Source organism: Protopterus annectens, chromosome 6.part0 (assembly GCF_019279795.1).
Source record: "Protopterus annectens isolate FY-2018-M chromosome 6.part0, PAN1.0, whole genome shotgun sequence".
NCBI lineage: Eukaryota > Metazoa > Chordata > Ceratodontiformes > Protopteridae > Protopterus > Protopterus annectens.
The window spans coordinates 831,993,586-832,021,212 of NC_056737.1; the positions used below are offsets into that span (position 1 = coordinate 831,993,586).

The following is a 27,627-nucleotide window of genomic DNA, read 5'->3' on the forward strand; positions in this document are numbered from 1 at the left end:
GTATTCTATGGGTTGCCACGTCCGTGGACCATCCTGCCCTGATAATGCCCCCCCCACCCGATCAGAGAGGCATCCGTAGTGACTGTGGCAACTGGAGGAGGTGGAATAAAGGGTCGGCCCTGATGAAGAAGAGGGGAAGATATCCACCAGCCCAGATGAGCCCTGCACGACTGTGTGACTAAGATTTCGTGTCTCATCGGAAGATTGTGGTATGACCACTGCGTGAATAACATCCACTGCAGGAGACGCATGTGGAAGCGAGCCAGTGGTAGAAGAACAATGGCCGCAGCCATAAGACCTAGAACCTTTAGGACAAATCTGGCTTTGATCTTGTTGCTTTGTAACAGAAGCCGAACAAATTTTTGGATGTCCAGAATTCTTTGATCTGTTAGTCTGGCTATCATTTTGACGGTGTTTAATTCTGCGCCTATAAAGGTGATAGATTGGCAAGGCAGCAGAGAAGATTTTCCGAAATTTACTGAAATTCCCAATTTCCTGCAAAGCTGTAGGGTGTAGTCTCTGGACTGAAGAAGCTGACACTTGGTGGTGGCGGAGAGGAGCCAGTCGTCCAAATAAGGAAACACCTGGAATCCTAGACGTCTCAGGTGAGCTGTGACCACTGCCATGCATTTGGTAAACACTCTGGGGGCTGAAGTGAGGCCAAAGGGCAGTGCTCTGAATTGGTAATGACTGGTCCCTAGCCGAAAGCGGAGAAACCTTCTGGAGCATCTGTGAATCTTTATGTGATAGTCGCATCCTGAAGGTCTATAGAGCACATCCAGTTGTCCTTGCCCAGAAAGGGCAGAATGGACTGAAGCGTGACCATCCGGAATCTTGCCTTCTTGACAAATCTGTTCAGATTGCTCAGGTCTAATATTGGTCTCCAATCTCCCGTCCTTTTGGGGACCAAAAAGAATCTTGAGTAGACGCCGGATCCTACTTGGTCTGTCGGCACTGTCTGGACGGCTCTTTTTCTTAGGAGTTTTGAAACCTCCTGTTCTGCCAAATCCCTTTGACCGGGTGAGATGTCTGGAAGGGATTGTAGAGGTACGGGAAACCTTTCGAAGGGGATCTTGTAACCCTCGGATATAATCGACTGTACCCACTTCTCTTGGGATAGGGATTGCCAGGCTACTGGGTACAGTGAAATCCTTCCCCCGACTGCCTCCAAGGGTGGACAGTCGGGCAACACCTCAGGGATGTTGAAAAGGCTTCTCAGGAAGAGACTCCCTGTTGCCCTGGTTCTGAGGACCCCCCTGCCTCTAGGGCGTCTATTATTGTTACCCCCTCTGCCTCTGGGGGTAAACTGACCACGTGTGTCCGGTGTAGCTCCTTGGGCTTTACGGAACCACATCTCCCCCCCCCCTTCTGACCCTTGGGATATGGTCTAGAAGGGGTGGAAAACTGGACTCCAACGGCAGAAAGAGTTTTACCGTCCTGCTCACACCTGGTCAAGGTATCCTTCACCTGAGGTCCGAACAAAGCTGAACCATCAAAGGGGTATTAGTGAAGGACGCCTTAAAGGGGTCCGCAAAATTACACAGCCGCATCCAGGCTTGGCGTCTAAGAGTAACTCCTGTGCCTGCGGCCCTGCTCGCTCCATCGGCCGCATAAGATATGAGCCGCATGGAGGAGTTAGATATGGAATTCAGGATAGCAAGCTGTGAGGCAATCTTTTCCTGAGCCCCAGCAGCAGAAGGATCCTGGACTACTTCACCCAGTTCTTTGAGAATATCTCGTTGAAGCCTGGTGAAGTGACAAAGATAATTCAGCGAGCATAGCAAAGGTCGCTGAAGAAAACATCCGCTTTCCATACCTGTCCATGGTCCTAGAATCCTTGTTAGGAGGATGGACAGGTACTGAAGGATCCGCCAGTTCCTTCTTAGTGGCCGCCGCCACCACCATAGCATCCACAGAGACACCTTTGGAAAGGAACTGTTTATCCGAAGGGGCCGTAATGAATTTGGATGGTCTTCTGGGGACAGGTTCCACAGAATCTGGAGCCACGCCTTCCGAGCCACTACCTGCATAAGTGGGTCGAAAGGCGGAGACACCCAGGAGGTGGAGGGTCAGGATCCAAAAGTCTCCAGGTATACCGACTCATCCTCGGAGGGGTCAATGGAGGCCAATTCCCCTCTGTTTGAGGAGCTCAAGGATGTCTGAAAAGGAGACATCCTCAGAGGGGACCGTGGGGAACCCTCCGACTCATCTAAGTCGGTATCAGATGTAGTAGACTCAGGGAGTCTGTGTGTTTCCTCTTACACGTCCTCTTCCGAGGGGGTTCCCCTGCAGGATCAGGAGAAACCTCGGAAGAGGAGGAAATTCCCAGTGGGGAAACCTGGGGCGATGGATCCCTGGGCCTGTGAGCAAGAGGTTGGCAAGAGGCATCTGCAGGCACTGAAGAGGGAGGAGCTAGAGGGATGGACCGTTGACCAGGCTCAGAGGCCAGGACACTCCTCATCACCTCAAAGGCTCCTCTCCCGGGAGGCCGGAACACACCCGCTCGAAGAAACAGGAATGGCCGGCTCCAAAGAGAGAGAAGGCTCGAGGCGATGTCGGCGCCGAGCTTACCAAAGCGAAGCCCGAGAGGGAGAGCGGGGTCGGACAAGGGTCCGATGCCACTAGCCCCCTCGGAGCCGACAGTGGAAACCCGACGACCGGATCCCTCCAAGGAAGGTCTCAAGGAGGAGATCGGAGCAGAGGACGACGGAGCCGAAGGATGTATCGGCTCTGGCATCGAAACAGTCGCTGTCCCGAGAAGCTCCGGCTCCGAACTCCGGTGTGGAGTCGGAGGAGGAAGTTCAAGGATTGGGGCTATAGCCGAAGTCTGTTGAGACGGGCTATGGAGCATTTGGGCCAGTGCCTGAGACTTCAACAGCCTGCTTACCACCCTCTCTAAATCGTGGTCAGACAGCCTGGAAGATCTCGAAGATCGGCTCCGATGGCTCCGCTCCGACAAAAGAGGAGACCCCGGAGCCGAGTGGATACTCAGTATAGACAGGGACCGAGATCTCTTACGGGTCGAAGCCATCGGAGCCGAAGTCCCTTGAACTCCAGATGGAGCCGAGGATATCTCGGCTCCGATGCTGGATAAAGTGTCGGCTCCAGCCGGAGCCGACAAGGCCACAGTAGTCAGGGTATCGGAGCCGGTCGGCGCCGAACCCACTACTTGAACAGAAGATGTATCGGCTCCAGCCGGAGCCGATGTCGGCTCCGACGGAGCCGGAGCCACCGGAGGAGGCTTGGACACTGTAGCCTGAGCCTTCGGTGGCTTAGGAGGTTTTCCTGACCCTAATTTAGGAGGAGAACCTTCTGGCTTAAGTAAGCCTCGGAGGATGAGCTTATTCCTCCTTTCCTGCAGGACTCTCTGGCTAAAAGCATGACACAAAGCACAGGAGTCCTGCAGGTGCAAAGGCCCCAGGCAATAAACACAAGAAGTGTGACCCTCTGTCAGAGACATTTTCTGACAGCACTGGTCACACTTCTTGAAGCCTGAGACCTTGCCTTCCTTTGACATCCTAGGAGGATGGAAACACAAACAATCCCAACAAACACACAAATTAATCCCTTACACAAACACACAGGAAGGGAATAACCAATGGGGAATTAGGCCTGACTAAAAAACTTTAGATTAAAGATTATAAAAAGTTTGAAAACAAGGGAATAGGGTGGGCTGTAACTAACTACAGACTAAACTGACACTAAAAGGGAAAAATAAACCCCTAACTAATCTTTTCTTATTTCACAAAGAAAAAACTTACCTCAGCTGGCAAAGGAGACCTCTTTCGCTAAGCGGCAAACGAGATCTGAGGTAGTTCCGCCTTGCATCATGGGATATAGGGTTGCCTCGAGCTGGTAAAAGGAGTTCTCGAGCTAAAGCAAGTGCCGAGTCGGAGCCGAGGATCGGCTCCGAACCCATCCAGCAAGAATGAAGGCGAGATTGACAACTTAACATCAAGAATTTATGAAAAATGTGAACACCCAAAGTGTAGAAGAATTCTATAAAATAAGGAATTTTTAGCATATATACAACGCAGCAAGGAAATGGACTAGTTTTTGCTTATACCAGTCTGGGTCATGCATTGTGCACAAATCCTTGCAATCCCTTGATATTTCCATAAAAAAAAGAAATCACGGTAGTCTGTTTTAACTATAGATAACTTGGTTCTTTTGCCAGTTTTTTTCCAGTAATTCCCAGCCCCAGCTTTCCTAAAAAATACAAATGGAGCCACAGAAGCAAATAAAAAGAACAATATCAACCAATACTGTACAACCTGGCTGGTATGATGGTGACTGCTTAACTACTAGCCCATCAACACAGTGAGGATTTTATCAGGCTGGTAATCTTGAAGCACATAGCTTGTGCCTAAACAAGGAATTTTTTAATGCATGTGCTGCAAAAAATCTGCATAAAAATAATACCTTTTTTCATGCAGCACAGTGGTTAGCACCACTGCCTCACAGTCCTTGGTTCTCTTGATTCAGTTCTCCACTGAAGTCACTTCTGCGTAGAGTCTGCATTTTTTTTTTTTTTCATTTACAGGTTGCGGACCAGCTTAGCCCTACTAGACAAACCCATTTTGAAAGCAGACCTGGGAAAAGTAGGACTAGGAAAGTAATATACTAAATTCAAAAAGAGAAGTTATGTACTCACCATAACGTTTCATCTGTGTTGTCCATTTTCATTCTTCCTCAACTGTTGGGTTTGGATCTGAACCTCTGATCCAACTCTGCCAGTACTAACCCTCACAGTAATCAAACAGCTCTCGAGCTTCTCCCTTACCCATAATGCACCAACCCCTAACAAACCTCAGATCTTGTATGCTGATTTACATAAAGTGATATCTGCCAATGTGCATGCATATAGGCACATAAATCTGTATAAATCTTACAGAAAGAACTATATCTGGAGCTCAACATAAAGGACAGTGGTGTCCTTACAATACCTTGTTCTTCCAGAAGTTTGTTGTGAAAAGGGTTGTGGGCTTGGTGGGTGGGAAGGTGAGGATGAATGAAAAAGGACACAGACGGAACGCTAAGATGAGTACGTAAACTATTTATATGATGTCAATTTTCATTCTATCCTCAACTGTTGGGACAGAGTCCCTAGCTACCTAAAATCTCGGGTGGACTCTAAGGAAAGATATTCATGAGCAGAGCTGAGCCAAAGGCTACTCTACCCTCGATACCAAATCCAGTTTGTAATGAGTGACAAAGGTATGAGGACTGGCCCAGGTTGCAACTGCACACACATCGTCCATGGAAGCACTGGATAGAAACACTGAAGAAGTTGCCATAGGCCCAGGTGAATGGGCTCTTACAGGTTTAGATAAGGTTAGACCCAAGTTGCTATAGATAAAAGAAATATAATCCATCAGCCATCTGGCTAGTGTTACTTATGCAACTGTTTTGCCCAATTTCAAATCTGCAAAGGAGACAAAATAAGAAGTTATGTACTCACCATAACGTTCCATCTGAGTAGGTAAACTTCATTTGTCAGCAACCTATGGGAATCGCATCCGATCTCGGATCCGAGCCGGCAGTTTTCAACAGCTTTATATCTGAGCTCCAAGCTCCTCCCCCTACCCATAATCCCCTGCCAACCCTGACTGACCTCAGATCAAGTTTGCCCAAAAGCAGATACTGCTTGAAGACTATTGCTCTCAAAGATAAAGTGGGTAACACCCATGGACCTGAGTATGAAAACATTCGTAAGTGAGGGGGCAGGAGGGAGGGACGGTTGCTGACAAATGAAGTTTACCTACTCAGATGGAACGTTATGGTGAGTACATAACTTCTTAATTTGAAGTAGTTAACTTCATTTGTGCAGCAACCTATGGGACAGAGTCCCCAGCTACCTGAACCTTGGGCAGCCTTCATGGAAGGATGTTTCGGAGCACTGCAGAGCCAAAGGATGCTCTCCCTCTGGAGATGATGTCCAATTTATAGTGATTGATAAAGGTATGAGATGAGGCCCAAGTGGCTGCCGAACAAATATCATCCAAAGAGACTCTAGCTCTAAAAGCCGCAGAGGTAGACATAGACCGAGTAGAGTGGGGCATGGACTCCCTGAGGTGCGGACCTGCCAGAACTTTCATATGCTAAAAGGATACACTGCGAAATCCATCTAGACAGTGTGACTTTAGACACAGATTTACCCAAGTTAAATTTGGCAAAGGAGACGAACAACTGGTCAGATTGCCTATGACCAGATGTCCTGTGGATGTAGAAGCAAAGTTGTCTATGCACATCCAGTGAGTGTAATTTGTATTCCCCTTTGTTTTGGTAATTAGGAAAAAAGACTGGTAGGTTGATGGACTGGTTAATATTCGATTCAGAGGCAATCTTGGGAAGAAAAGAGGGATTGGTCCTGAGGTAAACTCTATCCTTGTGAAAAGTCAAGTATGGGGGTTTTACACAGAGGGCTTGTAGTTCAGAGACCCTTCGAGCCGAGGTGATAGCGACAAGAAAGGCAGTTTTCTATGACAAGAATTTAAGATCTACTGAAGCTGCAGGCTCAAACGGGGGAGCTGTCAAGGCCTGAAGCACCAGCATTAAATCCCAAGGAGGGACTACATCCTTCACTGGAGGTCTGAGCAGAAAGGTGCCCTTCAAAAAGGTCTTACACAATTTCGTGGTGATCAAAGGGCCCAGTTCATTTCCCACGTGATAATGAGAGATAGCTGCTAGTTGAACCTTGACTGTGGAGGAACTAGCCCCCTGATGAAATAGCCCTGACAGGAAGTCTAATACAGCGGGCAAAGGAGCTGTGAAAGGATCCAAATTTCGACGTTCCGCCCAAATGGAGAAATCTTTCCATTTGCTACTATAAATCTTTCAAGTAGAAGTCATGTGCACTGCTACTAGAATAGTTTTAACTGGGGAAGAGATACAGGGAGTCCTAGCTACAAGTGGAACTGGAGCAGCCAAGCTGTGAGCTTGAGATTGTCCAGATTAAGGACTGGGAGATCTAGGGGGTGGGGTATTAGATCCGGACGGAGATCCAGAATCCAAGGAGGATTCACCAGATGAGACCAAAGGTAAGGGAACCAGGTTTGATGAGGCCAGAATGGGGCAATGAGAATTATCCTGCTCCTCAACTGGCTGGCTTTCTGTAGAAACTTCAGCATCAGAGGAAGAGGAGGGTAAGCATAAAGTAGACCGGGAGGCCAAGCATGCACCAGAGCGTCTCTCGGAGGTTCCCCGGAGGGGGAAATGAGAAAGTACAGTTGTGTACACTTACCATAAATGTAGCTGTTCGAGTGTCTTCACTGTTGCAGTCATGACTGTAGGGTTCTCCCCTGCCGTCAGGCAGTCCTCGGTCGGCCAGAATCCCAAAGTCTGGGTCCGGCATCGGCTGTTCAGCCATGCTCCTTGACGTCAGAGCGCCAGGAGTACAAAGCTGACAGCCGACGCCATGTTCTCCAGTTTTTCTTCCCCCAGATGTCAGGAGTCAAAAAATGAGTAAGGTCCCATATCCTTTGCAAATACACCTCAGAAGAATGGTGAAAAAAAAGGGAACCACACAAAAGTAAAAATAAGAGGGGACAGGAGGGAGGAAAACCCAGACTGCAACAGTGAAGACACTCGAACATCTACATTTATGGTAAGTGTACACAACTGTACTATGTTCATCGTGTTTCACTGTTGCAGTCATGACTGTAGGGTAGAATCCCAAAGCAGAATGAAAGGGAGGTGGTCATAAAGTAGAAGGGGCGGCTAAAAGGCCCTGCAAGACTGCAGAAGCAAAGCCTGCCCTAGACTTAGAGTAGAGAGGTAGATTGTAGTGCTTTGAAAAAGTATGCACTGAACTCCAAGTTGCAGCTTCCAAAATGTCTTTGGGAGGAACTCCCCTGAGGAAGGCAGCTGAAGTGGCAGCAGCTCTGGTGGAATGAGTCCGTATACTTCCTGGGATTTGCTTTCCATGGTGTGAATAACAAAATCTGATTCCATGAGCAATCCATTTAGAAATGGTCTGTTTTTAAATGGCTTTACCTTGGGAACTTGAAGCATAAGAAACAAACAATTGCTCTGATTTTCTGATGTCCTTGGTTTTGTCCAGGTAAAAATGTAGTTGTCTGTGTACATCCAAGGAATGTAAGATCCTTCCCCCTTTATTTTGAGGAGTGGGGAAAAAAGTTGGCAAGTGAATAGTTTGATTTAAAGCCACTTTGGAAACCACCTTAGGCATGAAAGTAGGATTAGTCCTTAAAGACACCCTGTCTTGATGAAAAATAATATAAGGTTCCACAGCCATAAGAGCTTGCAACTCAAACTCTCCTGGCAGTGGTCAGAGCTAACAGGATGGCTGTTTTCCAAGATAAAAACTTGATGTCAGAAGAGGCAGCAGGCTCAAAAGGAGGTAAGGTGAGCTTTTCCAAAACATAGTTGAGATCCCAAGCAGGAATGGGAGGAGATCTAGGAGGTCTTAAGTTCTTAGCTCCTCTGAGAAACTGTCTCATGAGCTGGTGGGAAGATTGGAGGGTCTGTATTGTAATGAGCGGAAATAGCAGAGGCATGTATCTTAATGGAAGAGAAAGAGAGACCCTTATGTAAGAGATCTGTCAAGTAAAGTAAAATCAAAGGAATGTTAGGAAGAAGAGGATCAGAATCCTGAGCCTGCATCCAGGAACAAAATCTTTTCCATTTTCCTGCATAAGATTTTCTAGTGCTAGGACGTCTGGCTTCTAAAATGACATCCATAACCTGCTTGGGTAGGAGAGAATGAATCAAAGACACTGGATTAACCAGGCCGCCAGGCTGAGAGTTCTGGCATGGGAGTGTAGAACCTGACCCTGGTGTTGGGAAAGAAGGTTCGGAGTCTGTGGAAAAACCCATGGGGCTCCAGAAATAGGTTTTTCAGAGTTGGGTACCAAAACTGTCGAGGCCAATTTGGGGCCAGCAAGATTATCATCTTGGGCTTGTCCTGTTTGATCTTTAATAATACCCGTGGAAGAAGAGGAAGAGGCGGAAAGGCATATCCCGAGAGGTTTCTCCAACTGAATGATAGTGCATCCACTTTCCAAGCTTGTTCGTGGAAAGTCCTGGTGCAAAAAATCTGTAGTTGATTGAGGTGGGATGCAAAGAGGTCTATGTGAGGACATCCCCAGACTGCTGTTATCATCCTGAATATTTCGGTGTCCAGCATCCACTCGTGTGGGTCTGAAAGGTTTCTGCTCAGACTGTCTGCCAGGAAGTTTTGCTTCCCTGGTAGAAACTGAGCTTGAAGGTCCAGATTGCAAGCTAGAGCTGTGTTCCATAGATCCATGGCTAGTCTGCAAAGGGGGTAGGAATGAGATCCCCTTGCTTGTTTATGTACCACATAACTGTGGTGTTGTCTGTCCGTATCAGTAGTTGTCCTGGTTGTAGAAGATTCCTGAAAGCCAATAGAGCTTTCTGAACGGCTAACATTTCCTTTAAATTGATATGCAGGTGCTTCTGATCCTTTGTCCAAAGGCCCTGCAGACAGTTGCCCTGAAAATGGGCTCCCCATGCATAATCTGAGGCATCCGTGGTTAGTATCTGAGTGGCAGGAGGCAGACAGAAGGGTTTTCCTTTGTTTAGAGTACAAGCCTTGGACCACCAAAGGAATTCCTTTTGAAGACAAGGCAGGACGGAGATCAGTATGTCTAAACTGTGGCAAGGCTGAGACCATACACTTTTTAGGTACCAATGTATTTTCCTCATATGTAGTCTTGCATATGGTACAAGAAGGATGCAGGAGGCCATGTAACCCAAAGCCTGCAGGAATCTCCTTGCAGATAGCTGAGTTAAAGTTGCCAAGGTTTTGAAAGTTGAAGCCAGCTGTAACTGTTTTTCGTATGTCAGAAATGCCATCTGGGTTGTTGTGTTTAGAGAAGCACCCAGAAAAATTATCTGTTGTGAGGGTGTCAAATTTGACTTTTTTATGTTTACAGTGAATCCCAGGAACTTGAGAAGATTCTGAACAAACTGTAGATGCTGGAGTAAGACCTCCTTGCTGTCTGCCTGAATAAGACAGTCGTCCAGATAAGGGTAAATTTGAATTCCCTTGAGTCTGCAATAAGCTACTACTGGAGCCAGGCATTTGGTTAAGACCCTGGGCGCAGTAGACAATCCAAAGGCCAGAGAATTGCAAGTGCCTCGATCCGGCCTTGAACCTGAGGTATTTCTGCATCCTGCCTGATGGGAATGTGTAAATTTGCCTCCTTAAATCCAATAAGTTACCATCCATGCATTTTTGGTCAGCATTGGAAGTAGCTGCTGTAGAGTAAGCATCTTGAATTTTGGTATCTCTAGAAAAGTGTTCAAGACTGACAGATCCAGAATGGGTCTCCATGAATTTTGCTTCCTGGGGACTAGAAAGAGCCTTGAGTAAAAACCTTGTCCCATCTCTGAAAGTGGAACTAGTTCTATGGCTTTCATAGCCAAAAGAGCTTCCACCTGGTTTAAGGCCTCTGTCCATTGATGTTTTGGAAGATCTGGCCATCCGCTTGGCCTTGGTAGGGTATGAAAATGGAATTTGTAACCTCTTGAAACCACATCCAGAACCCACTTGTCTTGGGTTATACGAGTCCAATTTAGGTGAAAAAGAGAAAGTTTTCCTCCGAGAGGGGCTTCCAGGCAAGACGTTCCTGCAGCCCAACAGAGGGAGTCATTGAGTCTGTTTCCTATGAGCTTGCGACCTGTCCTCTCCTCCCCTAGGGGTGGAAGCAGTCCACTGTCTTGGTCTATAAGAAGCTTGTGTTTGAGGCCTTCCTCGGGAGCGTCTGTATCTACCCCTCTGAGGCCTGTCTGAATTGGGAAAGGACCAATTTTTTGTAGGCCAATTCCTGCTAAATCTGGGTGGCTGTACTTGTAAGAAATCTTTAACTGTTTGCATGGATTTTGCCTTGTCCTCCATCTTTTTAATCACCTCTTCAGCTTTAGATCCAAACAAAACATTATGCTGAACAGGTGCATCTAATAATTTAGCTTTTACTTGATCTGGCAAATTTTGTTCCTTTAACCATGCATGCCTTCTAATTACTGTGCCAGAGGCAGCAGCCCTACAAGAAGCCTCCAAGGCATCAAATCCACAGTGTAAACCATGCTTCCCAACTTGTTCAGTGGCATGCATTAAGTCATGTAATTCCTTATCATCTGCACAGGAGGAAATGGAAGTTAGCTTTTGTTTTAAAACAGATAGGAGAAATTGCTGGTATTTCAGCATAAGAAACTGACAGTTTAAAGCCCTAATAGATAAAGTAGCAGAAGTGTACACTTTTTTGCCCCATCTTTCTAAAGATCTGGAATCCTTCTCAGTGGGAATGGGGTTTTTAGCAGAAGCGGCCTTAACACCCTAGGACCCTGAGAAATGGTTTCAGGGTCAGCAGTAGGGTTCTTGTATAAAAACTGGTGGGAATCAGGAACCCTGTAATATCTGTCAGGCTTAACAGGAGCAGGAGGAAAAGAGTCAGGGGTTAAGTTAGCCTCCGAAAAAGCATCATCCACAATATCCAAAATAGGAGGAATAGCCAGGGGTCTATGTTGGGGAAGAAGAAGAAAATCCCTTAGTCTTTTCTTAGATTCCGAATACTCCTGTCCTTCCCAGTGGAAATGTTCCCTCATTTCATGCAAAGTTTCCCAAAAGAGAAATCCTCAGGGGGAGAAGCTGAAGGAACGGATTCCTCAGCATCAGAATCCTCATAAGGAGGGAAAGAATATTCCTGGTCAGAAGAAACTGAAGAAACAGAAGCCTGATCAGAGGAGTCATAATAAACTTCCTGCCTTGGCCTTTTATCTGGAGGGGGATGTGAACCCCTAATCATAGTAAGTAAGTCCTCCGCCATCTTAAGTAACTGTTTCTGTGACTTGGGAGCCGGATCAGAAGAGGCCTGTGTTGCAGTCTTTGATTTGGAAGGAGTCTTTGCCTTTGTCTCTGGCTTTGCCTTTATTAGAAGCTGAGTAGGCCTGAAAACCCCTTCGGAAGCCGGTACCCATCTGAAGGAGCATTGTCCGAAGGTCCTGCAACAGAAATATTCAAAGGCCTAGTTGGCTCCTCGTGGGAGTCCGTTTCGGCCATCGGTTCCGAAATGGCCGACGACAGGGGCTGCAAAAGCGCCTCACTGACGACGGCCGAACCTGAAGCTGACTCTGCTTGTACGATATTGTCAGATTTGGAACTCGGAGGCCTGTCTTTGTCCTTGCGTCGTTTGTGAACACCTGTAGCCGGAACCGTATCCAACGACATTTTGTAATTGTCAGGAGTCAGCCGACCGGCACTTGCGAACTGCTATCACCGCACGGCAAGAAAGACTGGAGAACATGGTGTCGGCTGTCAGCTTTGTACTCCTGGCGCTCTGACGTCGAGGAGCATGGCTGAAGAGCCGACGCCAGACCCAGACTTTGGGATTCTGGCCGACCGACGACTGCCTGCTGGCAGGGGAGAACCCTACAGTCATGACTGCAACAGTGAAACACGACGAACATCGAAGTAGTCATAACATTTTGTGTTCGAGGGAGAAGCAAAGAGATCATAACAGGGTTGGCGAAAATCCGATTCGCTATCTCGGGATTCAGAGACCACTCGTATGGTAACAGGATGGTGCGACTTAGTCTGTCCGCTAGGATGTTGGATCGCCCCGGAATGTGCGTTGCTATAAGAAAGTGGTTGGTGGAGATCGCCCATTCCCACACCCTCATGGCCTCTCGACAGAGTGGGTAAGACCTGGTTCCCCCTGTTTGTTGATGTACCAGACAACAGACATATTGTCCGTCTGAATCGCAATCGTTCCTACAGCAAGAAGGTCCTGAAGTGCTTGCAACGCTAACAGCACTGCCCACATCTCTAGGACATTGATATACAGAGAGGTCTCCATGAGGTCCCACGTGCCTTGGACTGTCCTGCCCGAACAATGCCCCCCCCCACCCGAGGCGGGAGGCGTCCGTGGTCACCGTGGCTGGGGGAGGGGCCATAGAAAAGGGGCGTCCTTCCTGGAGGTTCGGAGATTGGAGCCACCATAAGAGGGCCCTCTTGCAAGCCCTGCTGAGGGGAATGGGATGGCTCAGAGGATAAAGAAGAAAGGACCACTGGACCTGGAGGGTTCATTGCAAGACCCTCATGTTAAAACACGCCATTGGCAATAGGTTGATTGCCGCCGCCATTGAGCCTAGAGCCCTCAGGACCAAACCCGCCGGAGAAGCTGGAGATTGTAGAATGGCCCACACATGTAGCCTCAGGGCTTGTAGTCGGTCTGTGGTCAAGAAAGCTAGGAGCTTGTTTGTGTCTAATCTGGCCCCTATGAAGTCTATAGTCTGAATCGGGGTAAGAGAAGACTTCTCTAAGTTGATAGTGATCCCCAGCCGGGGAGCTAGACGAAGAAAGTAGTTTCTGGCTGCGCAGAGTAGATGCCTTGTCAGGGCGGTCAGGAGCCAGTCGTCCAGGTATGGGTAGACCTGAATTCCCTGGAGCCTCAGGTGGGCCGCTATCACCGCTAACACTTTGGTGAACACCATGGGGGCTGTGGTGAGACCAAAGGGGAGGACCCTGAATTGGAAATGACTGGCTCCTAGCCCGAAGCGGAGAAATCTTCTGGAACGCCTGTCCATCAGAATGTGGTAGTACGCATCCTTGTGGTCTATAGAGCACATCCAGTCATTCTCCCGCAAAAGGGGGAGAATGGATTGAAGGGTGACCATGCGGAACTTCTCTTTGGTTACTGACAGGTTCAGGGGGGAGAGGTCGAGGATAGGTCTTAAGTCCCCAGTCTTTTTTGGCACCAAGAAGAACCTGGAGTAAAACCCTGACCCGCACTGGTCTGGGGGGACGCATTGGATGGCTCTTTTTTCCAGTAACTGTTGGATTTCTGTTGCTGTGGCCTCCCTCTGATCGGGTGGGACATCGGGGAGGTATCTGGGGCTACGTGGGTAAAGAGAAAAGGGAATCTGATATCCTCTGGATATAATGCGAAGCACCCAGTGGTTTGTCGTGATGGACTCCCAAGCTGCTAGGTGCTTCGCGAAATGCCCCCCGACTGCCTCCAGAGTGGAGCAGTCGGGCAACCCCTCAGGGGTGTTGCGTGGGTTGGTCCGAGAAGGGTTCTCTGGATCCAAAGTTCCGAGGGCCTCCTCTGCCTCTAGGGCGACGTCCACCCTGCCCTCCTCTGCCGCGGAAGGGCAGGGAGTCCGGAGCGGGACAGGACTGTTGCGACTTCCGGAACCACATCTTTTTCTGTCCCTTTTGGTTCTTGCAGAAGGACGTCTGGGGAGCAGAGAAGCGGACTCTGACGGCAGACAACGTCTTCCCGTCCTTCTCGCTCTGGACCAAGGTATCACGAACAGTTTTGTCAAAAAGGGCGGAACCATTGACAGCGGCATTAGCGAAAGAAGCCTTGAAGGTTTCCGCAAAATCACAGTGCCGGAGCCAGGCCTGACGCCTCATGACAAGGCCCGCTCCGCTGGCTCTAGCGGCTCCTTCCATGGCATGGGACAGTAGCCGCATAGAGGTGTTTGATATGGATCGGAGAGTGGCCATCCGGGTGGAGTGCAATTGCTTGTCCTCCGCCAACATGGACTCGGGGGGGGTGACGCAGCGTACTCTTTGATAAGGTCCCGCTGCAGTCGAAGCACATGTGCCATGTAGTTCAGCGACCTCACAGAGAAGGTAGCCGAACTAAAGACCCGCTTCCCTAAACGGTCCATCGACAGAGACTCCTTGCTCGGGGGATGAACCGAGGGACTCTCCTGAGCTAGTTCCCTCTTGGTGGCCGCCGCCACCAACATGGCATCTACAGGGGGACCCTTACTACAGTGGGACTTGTCAGAGGGTGGGCTGAAAATTTTGTCCGGGTGCTTGGGGACTGGCTCCAGTGTGTCCGGCTCCTTCCATGCCCTGGTAGTAATCAAATCTACCAGGGGGTTGGCCGGAGGGGACACCCAAGAGGTAGACGGGCCTGCTTCAAATGCCTCCAGGAACACGGATTCGTCCGAGGTAGGCTTTGGGGCAGACCACCCCCCCTTATCCTGAGCATCTCCATGATGTCACCAAATGAGAAATCTTCGGGGGGTGATCTTGGGGAGCCTTCTCCCTCCTCCAAATCAGTGTCCTCAGTCAAGGACTCGGGGGGAGTACAGGTGCCTCCTTTTGCACCTTCGCTTGTGAGGAACCTCCTCGGGGGGGGGGGGGCTGTCCGAGGAGGTCCCACCAGCCATGTCTTGTTCCAAAGGAACGACCTGGGACGTCGGAGCAGGCTGTCCCTGGGGCCGGGTGATGGAAGTCGGGCCCAACAGAGAAGGAGTGCAGGGTGGAGCCGTGGCAAGAGCCGGGGGCCTGGAATCTCTCGACAGGGCCCTCTCCACCACGTCGAATGCCAAGGGAGAGCTGCTCTCAATGGGATCCGAAAGCAGACCCTCACTCGGATCGGACGGATCGGGGCCGGCACCGAAGCAATCGGATCCGACGGACCAGTATGCTCAGACCTGGACGCAGCCAAAGGCATACCGATACCCCCGGATCCGAAGCTCGGATCCGAAGAAAATGGACCCGACAGACTCGAGGGAAGTGTTGGCACCGAAGTACCTGAGACTATCGGCGCCGACACACTCCCGGCTCCAAGGCTGCCCGGCTCCGAAGACTCTGAGCCCGGGAAGCGGGACGGAGAAGGAGCTATCGGGGCAAAAAAAAGGGGTCGAGCTCCCCCCTCCCCCGGAGGGGGGGGGGAGGCAGGAGCACTCCCATCTGCAGTTGGGCCTGGAGAAATCTTCTCATCATCCGTTCCAAATCTGCATCCGTGAGGCTTCGGGTTGATCTCGATGAGGCCACCGAGGCGGGACGGGAGTGTCGCCTCGATGACCTCGAAGGAGATCGGGTCTCCTCTTCCTCAGGACCCGGTGAAAAGCAAGGGGACCGGATCCGAGAAGGAGGAGACCCAGAAGTCCTGGATGGAGAAGACTGCTTAGCCGGGGGGGCCGAAGCAGAGGCCTCGGCCCGCCGCTTGAGGTGTTTCTCGGTCCTTTTCTCTTTCCTGACCTCCCTCTCCTCCGGGCCTAAGGTGGGAGGTTGAGTCCCGGCCGGGGGGAGGTAAGCAGGAGTGGCAGCCGCCGCAGCCACAGCGGGAGCCACGGGAGGACCATAAGTAGAAGCCGAATCCGGGGGCAGAAGACCCGCCAGAATCAGCTTAGACCTCCGGTCCTTGAGTGCCCTGGGGTTGAATGCTGCACAGATGGAACAACCAGAAGACAGGTGCTCAACCCCAAGGCACAACATACACAGAGTGTGGCCATCCACCGGGGACAGCTTATGACCAACACTCGGTGCACTTAGGAGAAAAACGGCTTTGAGGCCTCAGACATTTTAACTAAAAGTGAAAACCACACACATTAGGCCCCAAACACACACACACAACCCTAACGGAACCACGAAGGAAGGGGGAGGTAAATGACAAAAAATATAAAGTTAAACTAAAGAGGGACCTGGAAACACTCGCAACCAAAATCTGAAGAGAAGAAAAGGAAAAATTTTTTCTCACAAAAAAGTCTCTTAACGCCTGGAACTCTAGATCAAGCTGCTGTTGGTCAACCGCGGCAAACTAGACCTGAGGTCAGTCAGGGTTGGCAGGGGATTATGGGTAGGGGGAGGAGCTTGGAGCTCAGATCTAAAGCTGTTGAAAACTGCCGGCTCGGATCCGAGGTCGGATCAGATTCCTATAGGTTGATGCACAAATGAAGTTAACTACTTCAGATCAATTGATCTGTCTTCCTGATTTCTTTTTGTCCTACGTAAGTAAAAACATAATTGTCTGTGAACATCCAATAACTGCAACATATATTCACCTTTGTTTGCAAATTTAGGAAAGAATACTGGCAAATTAAAGGATCGAGTGACACTAAATTCTGACACACCTTGGGAAGGAAAGAAGCATTGGTACGTAATGCAACTCTATCCTTATGAAAGATCAAGTAGGGAGGTTTCGATGACTGTGCTTGAACTTTTGAAATTTTTCTGGCAGAGGTAATGGCTACTAGAAAGACAGTTTTACAAGTCAGGAACTTAAGATCGCATTTAGCTGCTGGTTCAAAGTGGGAATGAATTAAGGCCTGCAGTACCAAGTTCAGATCCGATGGTGGACTAGGATCTTTATACAGGGGTCTCAATAGAAGAGTGCCTCTCAGGAATGGTTTATAAATTTTAGAAGAGGCCAAAGAAAAACTTTCAGATTCAGTATGAAATTTTGATATTGCTGTTAACTTGAACTTTAATGTTAGAGAAGCTTGCCCATTCATTAAACATTAATGCCAAAAAATCAAGTATGTTATGTATCGGAGCTGAAAAGGGAACATGTTGTTGTCCAGAAAACAAACCTTTTCCACTTACTTGTATAAAACTTTCTTGTAGACGGCTTACGGGAAGATAAAATATGACATGCAGGGGAAGAGAGCATCAGTTGTCTGGCTATTAACAGAATTGGAGAAACCATGCTGTTAGCCTGAAGTTTGAGATATCTGGATGAACCATATCTGGCAGAGTGAAGGGATGTCGGGAATCGGATCCAGAATCCAAGGCTGGCAAAGTAGATGAGGCCATAGGAAGGGGAACCAAATGTGACGAGGCCAGTAAGGTGAAATGAGAATGACTAGGCTCTTCAACCTGGTAGCTTTCTGCATACATTTCGGAATTACAGGAATTGGTTGGTAAGCATAAAGTGGACCAGGGGGCCAGTTGTGAAGTAGAGCATCCCTCAGTGATTCCCCCTGAGAAGGGGATTAGGGCAAAGCAGCTGCTGCATTTGTTGTTTAGGAAAGAAGCAAAATAATTCACAGTACAGCTGGTCCCACTGGCAGAAAATCATTTCTGCCACTTTCATGTTGACAGACCACTCGTGAGGTAGACGAATGGACCTGCTTAATTTATCTGCTATCATGCTGGACTTCCCTGGAATGTGCATTGCTATGAGAAAGCAGTTGGATGAGATTGTCCACTGCCATGAGAAAGCAGTTGGATGAGAATGTCCACTGCCACACTCTAAGTGCTTCTCGACACATAGGGTAAGATCTAGTCCTCTCCTTGTTTATTGATGTACCAAACTACAGATATATTGTCTGTTTGAATCACAATTGTCCCTAAAGGAGAATGTCCTGGAATGCCTGCAGTGCTAAGAGCACTGCTGTCATCTCTAGGACATTGATATACAAGTTGGCCTCTTCGTGGGACCAAGTGCCTTGGACTGTTCTCTCCAGAAAGTATCCCTGCCCCACCCAATCTGGGAAGTGTCCATGGTAACTATGGCCTTAGGTTGAGGGAGAATGAAAGGACAGACAGAACTTGATCTGAGTGAATCCACTACTAGAGGTACCTCTTGCATGCCTAAGTAAATCTTTTTTGTGTTGACGTGCCCTGGGAAAGAATCGACCATTGTGTTACTAGCATCCACTGAAGAATTCTCACTTGAAATCTTGCAAGAGGAACTAAGATTATGGCAGCTGACATTGACCCCAAGGTTTGAAGGATCAACTGGACTGAAATGTTGAGACTGAGAATTATTCTCCTGACCTGGAATCTGTCAGTGTGTATTCTTTAGAGAGGAAGAGAAGCTGTCACTGATGTCATGTTGAAGACTGCTCCTATGAATTCTAAGGTTTGAGTTGGCTGTAGCAGAGACTTATCATAATTTAGGATTATCCCCAGATAAGAAAAAAATCTGAAGTACCTGATCCCTTCCCCCTGTTAGCAGATACCTGCATACAGCTGGAGATGGAAGTGAATAGAAGGCTCTCTGGTGCAGGCATAATCTACCTTAGATGACCTCCAGAGGTGGACAATTAGGTTGCCTTTTAGGAGCACTGGTAGGGTCTATCAGAGAAAGAATCTCTGGACCCCTGGTTTTGCGGGTCTCCTATGCCGCAAGGGCAGTGCCATCCATTAGAGTTCCCACCTCTGCACTTAAGGGAACTTTCTCCACGTGTCCTGGAAAGGACCCTGGGACTTCCTAAACCACATTTTCTGACCACCTCATTGATTCCTAGAAAAGGATCGTCGAGGAGTCAAAAAACATATGCCCACTGCAGAGGTCTTTCCAACTGGAGCATTTCTCCCTCCTCTGAAAATGGGCTTTGTCCCAGTCGCACTTTCCTGGTAAACAAATGTTACATAAAAAAAGCAAAGTCCTTCTCACACTTGGATAATGTGTCCTTCACTTTTGGGTCAAACAATGAACTGCCATCAAAGGGGAGTACTTAAAAGGTTCTGCAAAATCACATAAGCGCACTCAGGCATGCATCCTAATAGAATCGCTGCCCCTGAGGATCCTTCAGCTGCATGCGAAATAAGCTTCATGGATGAGTTTGAAATGGATTGGAGGGTAGCCAACTGGGAGAACACAGACAATTCAGCCTCAGCAGTACCGGTCCCCAAAAGGGATTTTGAAAGTTCCTTGATCAAGTCCCTTTGTAACCTAGTAAAATGTGCCAAATAGTTCAGTGACCATCACTGTTAAGTAGCTGAAGCACAGAAACACTTCCCAAACCTATCCATCACGCTAGACTCCCTCTCAGAGGGGATGAGCAGAGGGACTTTGCTCATCAAGCTCTTTCTTGGTGGCCACCGCCACGACTATGGCATCCACGGGAACCCCCTTACTCCAAAACTGCTTCCCGACAGGTGGTGCCAAAATCCAATCTGGCCTCTTAAGGATTGGCTCAAATGAGTCAGGCTCCTTCCATGCCCGCCAAGAGAGACCAAATCAATAAGCTTGTTGGTGGGTGGAGTAACCCAGGAGGTAGATGGGCCAGCTCCAAAGGCCTCCAGAAATACTGATTCCTCCAGTGAAGGGTTGCTGGGGGTCAAACCACCACTCTGCTTCAGGATCTCAAATATGTCTCCAAATGAGACGTCTTCCTGAGGAGATTGTGGGGACCATTCACCCTCATCAAAATCAGTATCCTCAGTGACCGACTCTTGTGGAGAATCCAAGTGCCTTCTCTTGCACTTTCTCCTCCCAGGGACTTCCTTGGTGGGGTGCTCCGGAGAAGTGTTGGATGAGATTGTGAAACCCTGCTTGGTGTTCTGGGGTTCTTGAACTGGCTATTCCTATGGTGTAGAATGATGAGGCTCCAAGTGCAGAGACATCTGAGAACTAGACTGAAGATCCAAGGGGGTTGGATCTGTCAGTCCTGTCAAAGCAGAAAATGCTCTTCACTACCTCGAAGGCAGACAGCTCTGGAGAGCAGGAAGACCTCAATGCTGAGAAGGCATACTTCTGGACTGCTGTCTCCTCCTGCCGTGAAAGCAATCTGCCCAAGGAGAAAGTCAGAGCACAGCTATCCAGTGCCGAAGCACCAAGGTGCAGAGAGAGCTCTGAAACCTTTGGAGTACACTCCAACACCTAAGACCCAACAAGGAAGCTTCGGCTATGACAGTTACCCAGATCTGACTATGTCGGAGCCAGTGCACTCAGTTAGCTTCGGATCCAAAGATAAAGTATTCTACAAATTCAAGCCAGATGGACCCAGAAGGTTTTGATCCAGGGAATCTGAAGCAATCAGAGGGATCAGAGAAGAAGTAAGAAGTGGTGGTGTGGTAGATGGATGGGCCTCCTGATTAGAAGGGGTAGAAGCCAGTAATACATCCATCCGAATCTGCGCCATGAGAAACTTAATCATTGTGTTCACATCTTTCTCAGTCAAACTCCTGGATGAATGAGACGAAGCAAGGGAAGGTGACTTGGTTCGGCACCTTTCCAAAAAAGGGGATGGAATCCTGGAAGGCACAGGATCATATGTAGGGAAATACCGGGTCCTTGGAGAAATAATCTGACCCAAAGTAGTCGGATACATGGGTTTCTGACATAGCATTCACTAGTTTCTTCTTCTTTGGATTTGAAGGGGAGGAGCTTTGAGATCTTCTCAGATCAGACTTTGATCTCTTCTCTGATGGCTCCGAAGATGAAGTCAAGGAAGTAGAAGGCTTAGGCGACTTAGATATGGACTCCTCACATTTAACTTTGGGGGTTAAGCCCCAAAGATAGCTTCACCAAAGGAAGAAGGCAATGAACCTTTGAGGATAAGCGTATTTTTCCTATCCACAAGAGCCCTGAGATTGAAATTCTTGCAAATGGAACAATTCTCTTGAAGTTGTTGTGACCTAAACAATAGACTCAGAGTATGAGTGTCTGAAAGAGGCAATTTGTACCCACATTTCAGACACTTTTTAAAACCAGAAGGTCTCTTCTCAGACAAGCTGGAGACTACAGGAAAAAAGACAGTAAGTAGATACACACACACACACACACACACACATACATAAATACATATAGATATAGATATATATGTATATATTATAGATACAAATATATACATTGGGTACAGGAAGCAAAAAAGAAAACATCAACAATGGTATTAGAACTACACTACCATATATAACAGACAGAAAATGAGAAAACCAACCTACCAACAATGGTAAATAGGAATTACAATACTGTAAGAGCAAAGAGAGATTAAAAAGAAAAAAAATACACTTATCTTAATGCAACTCTAGCACTAAGGCTGACCATGTTTTTTGCGAAAAGTGGCAAACAAGAACTGAAGTATGTTAGGAGTTGGTGCATTATGGGTAAGAGAGAAACGCAAGAGCTTTTTGGTTACCACAAGCTTTTAGCGGCTGAGTCGGATCCAAGGTTCAGATCTGAACCCAACAGCTGAGGACAGAATGAAAACTGACAGCATAGGATCAATAGTTTTACAATGTGTTACCAATTATGTTGGAACATCATCAAAAGATATTCAGTATTGTGCATTAAGAAAAGAGCATTAATAGAAGATGCTCAATAAATATCAATATCACAGTAAATGTAGAAACACATACTAAACACAAATTAAAACACAGGTTTAAAAACACATAAATCTGCCAAAAAAAGTTATAACAACTTTAAATAATCATACACACAATATGAAAGATGGACCATCTGAGATGTGCTTTACAGATCTTGACCACCTCTGGTGTTGCTCTTGTGCTCTGCACAGTTTCTTTGCATTTCTAAAAGCGATACCCAAGTGTTTGTATGTCAGAAAGCATAGTTTAGAGGCAGAAAAAGGTTTGGGAATTTATCAGCCCTGGGGTGGTTAAAATACCACATTTTAGAAGGATATTCCTCTTTCCATTTAAGATAACAAGTTTGAACACTATTGCCTTCTGGAGGTGAACTAAATAAAAATGATGATGAAGCCTCACTCTCTGCATACCCAAGTGTAATGGATATAAGGGATTTGATTTGACTCGCAGCCTTCCACCTTTTCCCCAGAAACTTCAGATTCTACCATGTTTTCAATCTTGAAGACAAAGACAGTGCTGTGTTTGAGGTGATTGAATTTTTTTTTTCTTTTGCTCCCAATCCCTGCCTGACCACCAAGATCATCCCACATATAGCTTAGTTCCTTAAATACCCTCAACTGCTTCTTAAATAGTAATCTTGGATATATCCCTTCGCCAGGCTGGTCCTCATGACTTCCTGAATGGTACAGCTTTACATCTACTCCTTTACAGGAGTGTGAGTTGGACCCCACCCCCCATGGTGAAACAGAGTACAGGGGCCAGAAATCATTCTGTGGAGACCAGTCAGGATCACTACCAAGAAGTGGTGTGCAATGACATTAGAAACGTCATGGTGAAAACATCTGAATTCTGTGGACTGGGCATCTGAAAATCGCTCCACTTCTTCATCTGTTGCTGTACCCTGCAGTACTATCAGCCTCTACCATCAGCTGCACATACAGTAAGGATTACCACACACATTTCTAGTACAAAACTTCTAACAGAAGATCATATTATTCCACCCAACATGGGCCAATCCAGCTTAAAACTTTCATGCATTTATGCACACACACATATATACACAAGGATAAATTACTTTACATGGGACTTGTCATTTGAATCTTATTTTTACTATGCCCTTCACAATGTGGTTTGTGAAGCACCACTTGCAAAATAGCAAGTTATATATAACAATAAAAGAACAATTTGTGTGTAAAAGGATTGATGTTTTTTTTACCTCCAGGGGTGAAGCCATCTGTAAGTATCTGGACAGATGATATACGAGAAAATTCAACTTCATAATGGTTTTCGCCATCCAGAAAGAGAGACCTATTTGAAAAGCAAGAAAGTCATCTATTAAAAACAGTAATCATTATTTTTATTTTATGTTTTGTTTACTGGGTTAGTCCCACTGAACTAAGGCCTGTTTATAGAAGAGATGCCAGTGTGAAAAAGCTCCAAATAGAAACAAACACGATGACACTTCACTAACCCAATCAACTATGGCATAATTAGTAAACTATAAGCAATACAGTTGCATTATACTTGTTATCAGGTAATCCAAGTACAGCCTCAATAAAGCAGCAGCAGTATGAGCAACAGAATTAGATTCTGTTATGATGGCCACCAGCTCTGGGGTATAAAGGAATAAAGCCCTGAGTATGACCCAAGTGACCAGAGTTAAGCTGGCTTGGGCACTGGCAGAGCCAGGCAAGGGGGAGGGGGTGACAGTGAGTGGCTCCTGTTGATGAACCCACTGGAGGGAGACTAGATCCCAGTTAGCTGCTGTTGTTGTTGACTGGGGAGAAGTCAGCTTTGTGTCTCAAGCTGGAGACAGGCAGTATGCACACATTATGGAGAGGGAGCTGGATACCCTGCAGTGATGACATCCGTAATAGGAGGGGTGAAGCTGAAGGCTTAATAGAAACACCCAGCTTTCCAAATTAATGAGGGATTCACTGAGAGTTCCTTAGCAGGCTGAGGGACTGGGAGTGGTGTAAGAATCTGTAAGCCATACATTGCACCTTGAGTCTAACACAGGAGGAGCTGGGTGGTGATATCAGATCTCCTGTGTGGACCCACAGCTGCCAATTGGGATGGCCATGAAGGATGGTATTTGTGAGCCATTCAGTGGATAATTAGGCTGTGGGGAAGGCTGATGGTTTTTGGATGGCTGGCATAACGCACCTTCGTGGCTGCCTGGATCACAGTGTCCCCCATCTTTACCCCCTCACAACTCTCACCCTGAGACAAAAGTGAAATTCTCAGGGCAGGAAAACAAATGTTTGAATGGAATGAGATTTGATGGTCAGCCAGAATGAAGGAAAAAGCATTTGGGGGGGTTCTGTTAGTTACAACAAAGCAATAAGGTACGATTGCAGTCTTCATCCATCAGAAGATTACAGTGCAAATAAATTAGTGGGGACCACGTTAAAAACAACTGACACACACCACTGTCAAACGCATCAACCAACAGTATTTTCATGCTAAATAACACATATCTACATCAAAGCTGGAACAGCTGGGGAAGGAGCCGATGATCTGAAAAAGTTATTGCAAATACAATGAACAGGAACTGAAATGGACAGTATAAAACTGGGGACTATGTGGTTGCAAAACAAAAGGGACATGCAGCAGAAAACTTTACTCTGTACTAAAGATTGCAGTTAGTAGACAAATTTATGAGGGTGAACTGATTTATGGCATGGTTATGCAGTGGTCAGTAGGGATGAATTACAGAAATAAAAGGCAGTGTTCAGAATAAAGCAGCTGCTTTCATGGTAATTGCAAGACAAGTTTAAAGATCATTTGTACTTGGCCAGTACTCACCTTCATGATCTACCTCATATCTGCAGATGTCCACCCAGTCAATGAAGTTTGTCTAGAAGGATGCGAGGGTGTCCCTGTTTCACACTTAAAGGCAATGGTAATTTGTTCCAGAAATACCAATCTTCAGTTATGTCAGGAACCTCCATGGCACAGCCCAGGTTTTTTCTGAATTAGTACTCAACGGTATCACTTACACTGATCCTGTTGACTTAGCTAACCTGCTAGCAGACAGGTTCATTACAAACTTCACCCCTTCCCCAAACGCCGATTCGACATCCCTGATACCTGTCCCACACCTCACATCTCCATAGATCAAGTGTTAAAGGCCCTAGCCAAGGCAAAGAACACAGCTTCCATGGGACCTGACAGCATCCCAGGCTGTATTCTGGACCGTCTCCAGCAAGAACTAGCTTCTCCCCTGGATACTCTATTTAACCAGAGCCAAAGTACAGGCTTCATTCCAGCAGAGTGGAGAACTGCCATTGTCATTCCCTTGTACAAAGGTGGTGCCACTACTGACCCTGGAAACTATTTCCCCATTAGCTTGACACGTTTGATCTGTAAAGCAATACAGCGTATTAGCATGGATCTCATAAACAAGAACATAGGCAATCTCCAAGCACTTGACCCCACTCAGTTCGGATTCGTCAAGGGCAGATCTTGCCTATAGAACCTGGTTCACTTCTTTGAGACCATTAACAAGGCCTTGGATGAGGGAAAGTCAGTACATACAGCTTACATTGACTTGGCTAAGGCCTCTGACACAATCTTCCACTCAGGCATCTTCGAAAAGCTAACACAACTTGGCGTAAATCCCTATATCATCGGGTGGATGGCCAAGTGGCCTAACAATAGGACCCACAGGGTCAAAACAGGTTCCTCCACCTCAGACAGCAAACATCTGTCCTGGGACCCCTACTGTTTGGCATCTACTTCTCAGAGGTCCAGACAAAGACAAAAGGCCTGTGGCTGACCAAGTTTGTGGCCGACTGTAAATTGGATACGGTTACTGACTTCCCAAATGATGTTAACATACTGCAAGAGGGTCTCACAGCAACAAACGACTGGTCCCAAAGTCACGGTCTTAAGTTAAATGGAAAAAAATGTATCATCATACCATTCAGCAAAAACATGGCCCCTACTGATTACCACATCAAAGGCAACCCCCAAAGCACACAAACTGTGGTGAGACACCTGGGTATTCAGGTTGAGAACACTCTCCCATTCGACCATCACGTAGTGGCAGTGATCAGAAAAGCTTTTTACTTGACTCATCTCATAAGTAAAGGGATTGCATCCAGAAAAAAAGGAGGTTATTACCTGTCTGTACTCCTCCCTCATTAGGGCAACAATTGAGTATAACTCCCCATTTGGTATGTACCTCTCCAAACATCTGCACCAACAGGAAAGGCCACAGAAATACTTCATAAAGAAAATCCATGGTCTCCAACACCTGTCCTATGTGGACAGGCTCAAATCACTATGACTCTACTCAGTATCGTACAGACTGCTCAGAGGTGATCTACAGGGAAATATCAGACTTTACCCTACTAGAGATGCTCCAAATCTGTAAGTCTAATTCCTCCCGCATTATCAAAAGGCCTAAATCTAGTATGAGACATCAACTAAACCTGCTGGAGAGACAGATTTCTCTCCCAGAAGCTGCCCTGTTTCTGGAATAAACTTCCCATACATGTCAAACAGTGTACTTCACTGACCCTCTTCAAGCACAACCATGATGAGTGGATGGCAAACTACAAATGTGTTCCACTTGTGTCCCTCATTGATGGGGGTGACAGGTGCTGACCGAGGTTTCTTTTTTGGGGATAAACTCTTGGCTAGGCCCCCTGGGCCATTAGCCTAGTAACCTCTTATGTTCCTATGATCTGTCCCTTCAGCATGTTTATTTATATGCTAGGTGAGATTAAAACCCTTAGCTCAAGAGCTTGCTGAGCAGTTTGTTTTACAAAGGCGCAAGAGATCACAGAGGATTGCGTGCTTAATGGCACAAAATGCAAGACACAGGAGTCTACAAGAGAGTAGGGGACAAGGTTTCAAGCTTGCCTTGAGAGCTAAGGGTCTTTAGAAACCTCTGGAGCCTTTCTACCTTTCAGGTGTTTGGACAGATACATGCCAAAACTGTACTCTATAACTGGTCTATGTAGGGCTCAGTACAGGGGGATGACAACTTCTTTTGAATATCAGTTTGGCTAGATAGAATAATTTCCTGACTAGTGATGCTACATAGTGGTCGAAGGTGTGGGAGTTGTTGACCAAGGTGCCAAGACCTCTAGTACTGTTTCAATGTGGAGTGGGGGTACTGGTTATGCTGTAAGACGAAGACCAGAGTGGTTACCAAATGTGCCAATGCTGCACTTTTTTTTGCATTTAATTTTAGCCTTATTTTCTGTGCACCATTGATCTGTAAGGTTTAGTTTTTGCTGCAGTGATTTCATATCTGGTGAGAATGAGCAATATTAAACTTACAGTCATCAGTAAGTTGGACTAGACAAAGGTCTGGGTAAACACAGTTTAAAGGTCAACCATGTATATGACAAAAATAAGGGGTCCCAGCACTGAGCACTTGGGTATACCACTAGCTACCTTCTTGCTTTTTAATGTGGTGCCTGCCATAGTAACTATACAGGTTTTAGCTTTCAGTAAGTTAGCACTTCACCTTATTATCCAAGTGTACAGAGGTTGAAATTTTAGTTGTTGAAAACACGGTTAGAACATGTTTCCTGAAGATACTGGAGGCTACCAGAGACTAAAGGATTTGCAGAATATCAATTCCTATTTCTTGGGTAAAGTTAGTGCTACATTTACTTGCAAGTGTATTAGCTATATCTTTACAGTCAGAGTGGACAATCCTACTTCTGACTATTTCATACTACTGCTACACATTATTTTTTAGTTTCCTGACAGCTGTTCCCTCTCTCTCACCTATGCTTATTTCAATTTGTGCTTTACCATCCTAATGGTAGTTTTTAGTGCTCTGCTAACATTTGTGGTATAATTTTAATGGGGATTTATTC

General features: G+C 46.9%; 1 protein-coding gene across 2 annotated transcripts in view; it reads right to left on the minus strand.

The window, feature by feature from the left end:
- The window catches only part of ZFYVE21 (zinc finger FYVE-type containing 21), a 777,981-nt gene that overhangs the window by 517,683 nt on the left and 232,671 nt on the right, over positions 1-27,627 (minus strand). For both annotated transcript variants that reach the window (XM_044074506.1, XM_044074507.1), the window contains exon 5: positions 23,001-23,092. In XM_044074506.1, the coding sequence (XP_043930441.1) occupies positions 23,001-23,092 (92 nt within the window). The remainder of the gene's footprint in view (positions 1-23,000; positions 23,093-27,627) is intronic.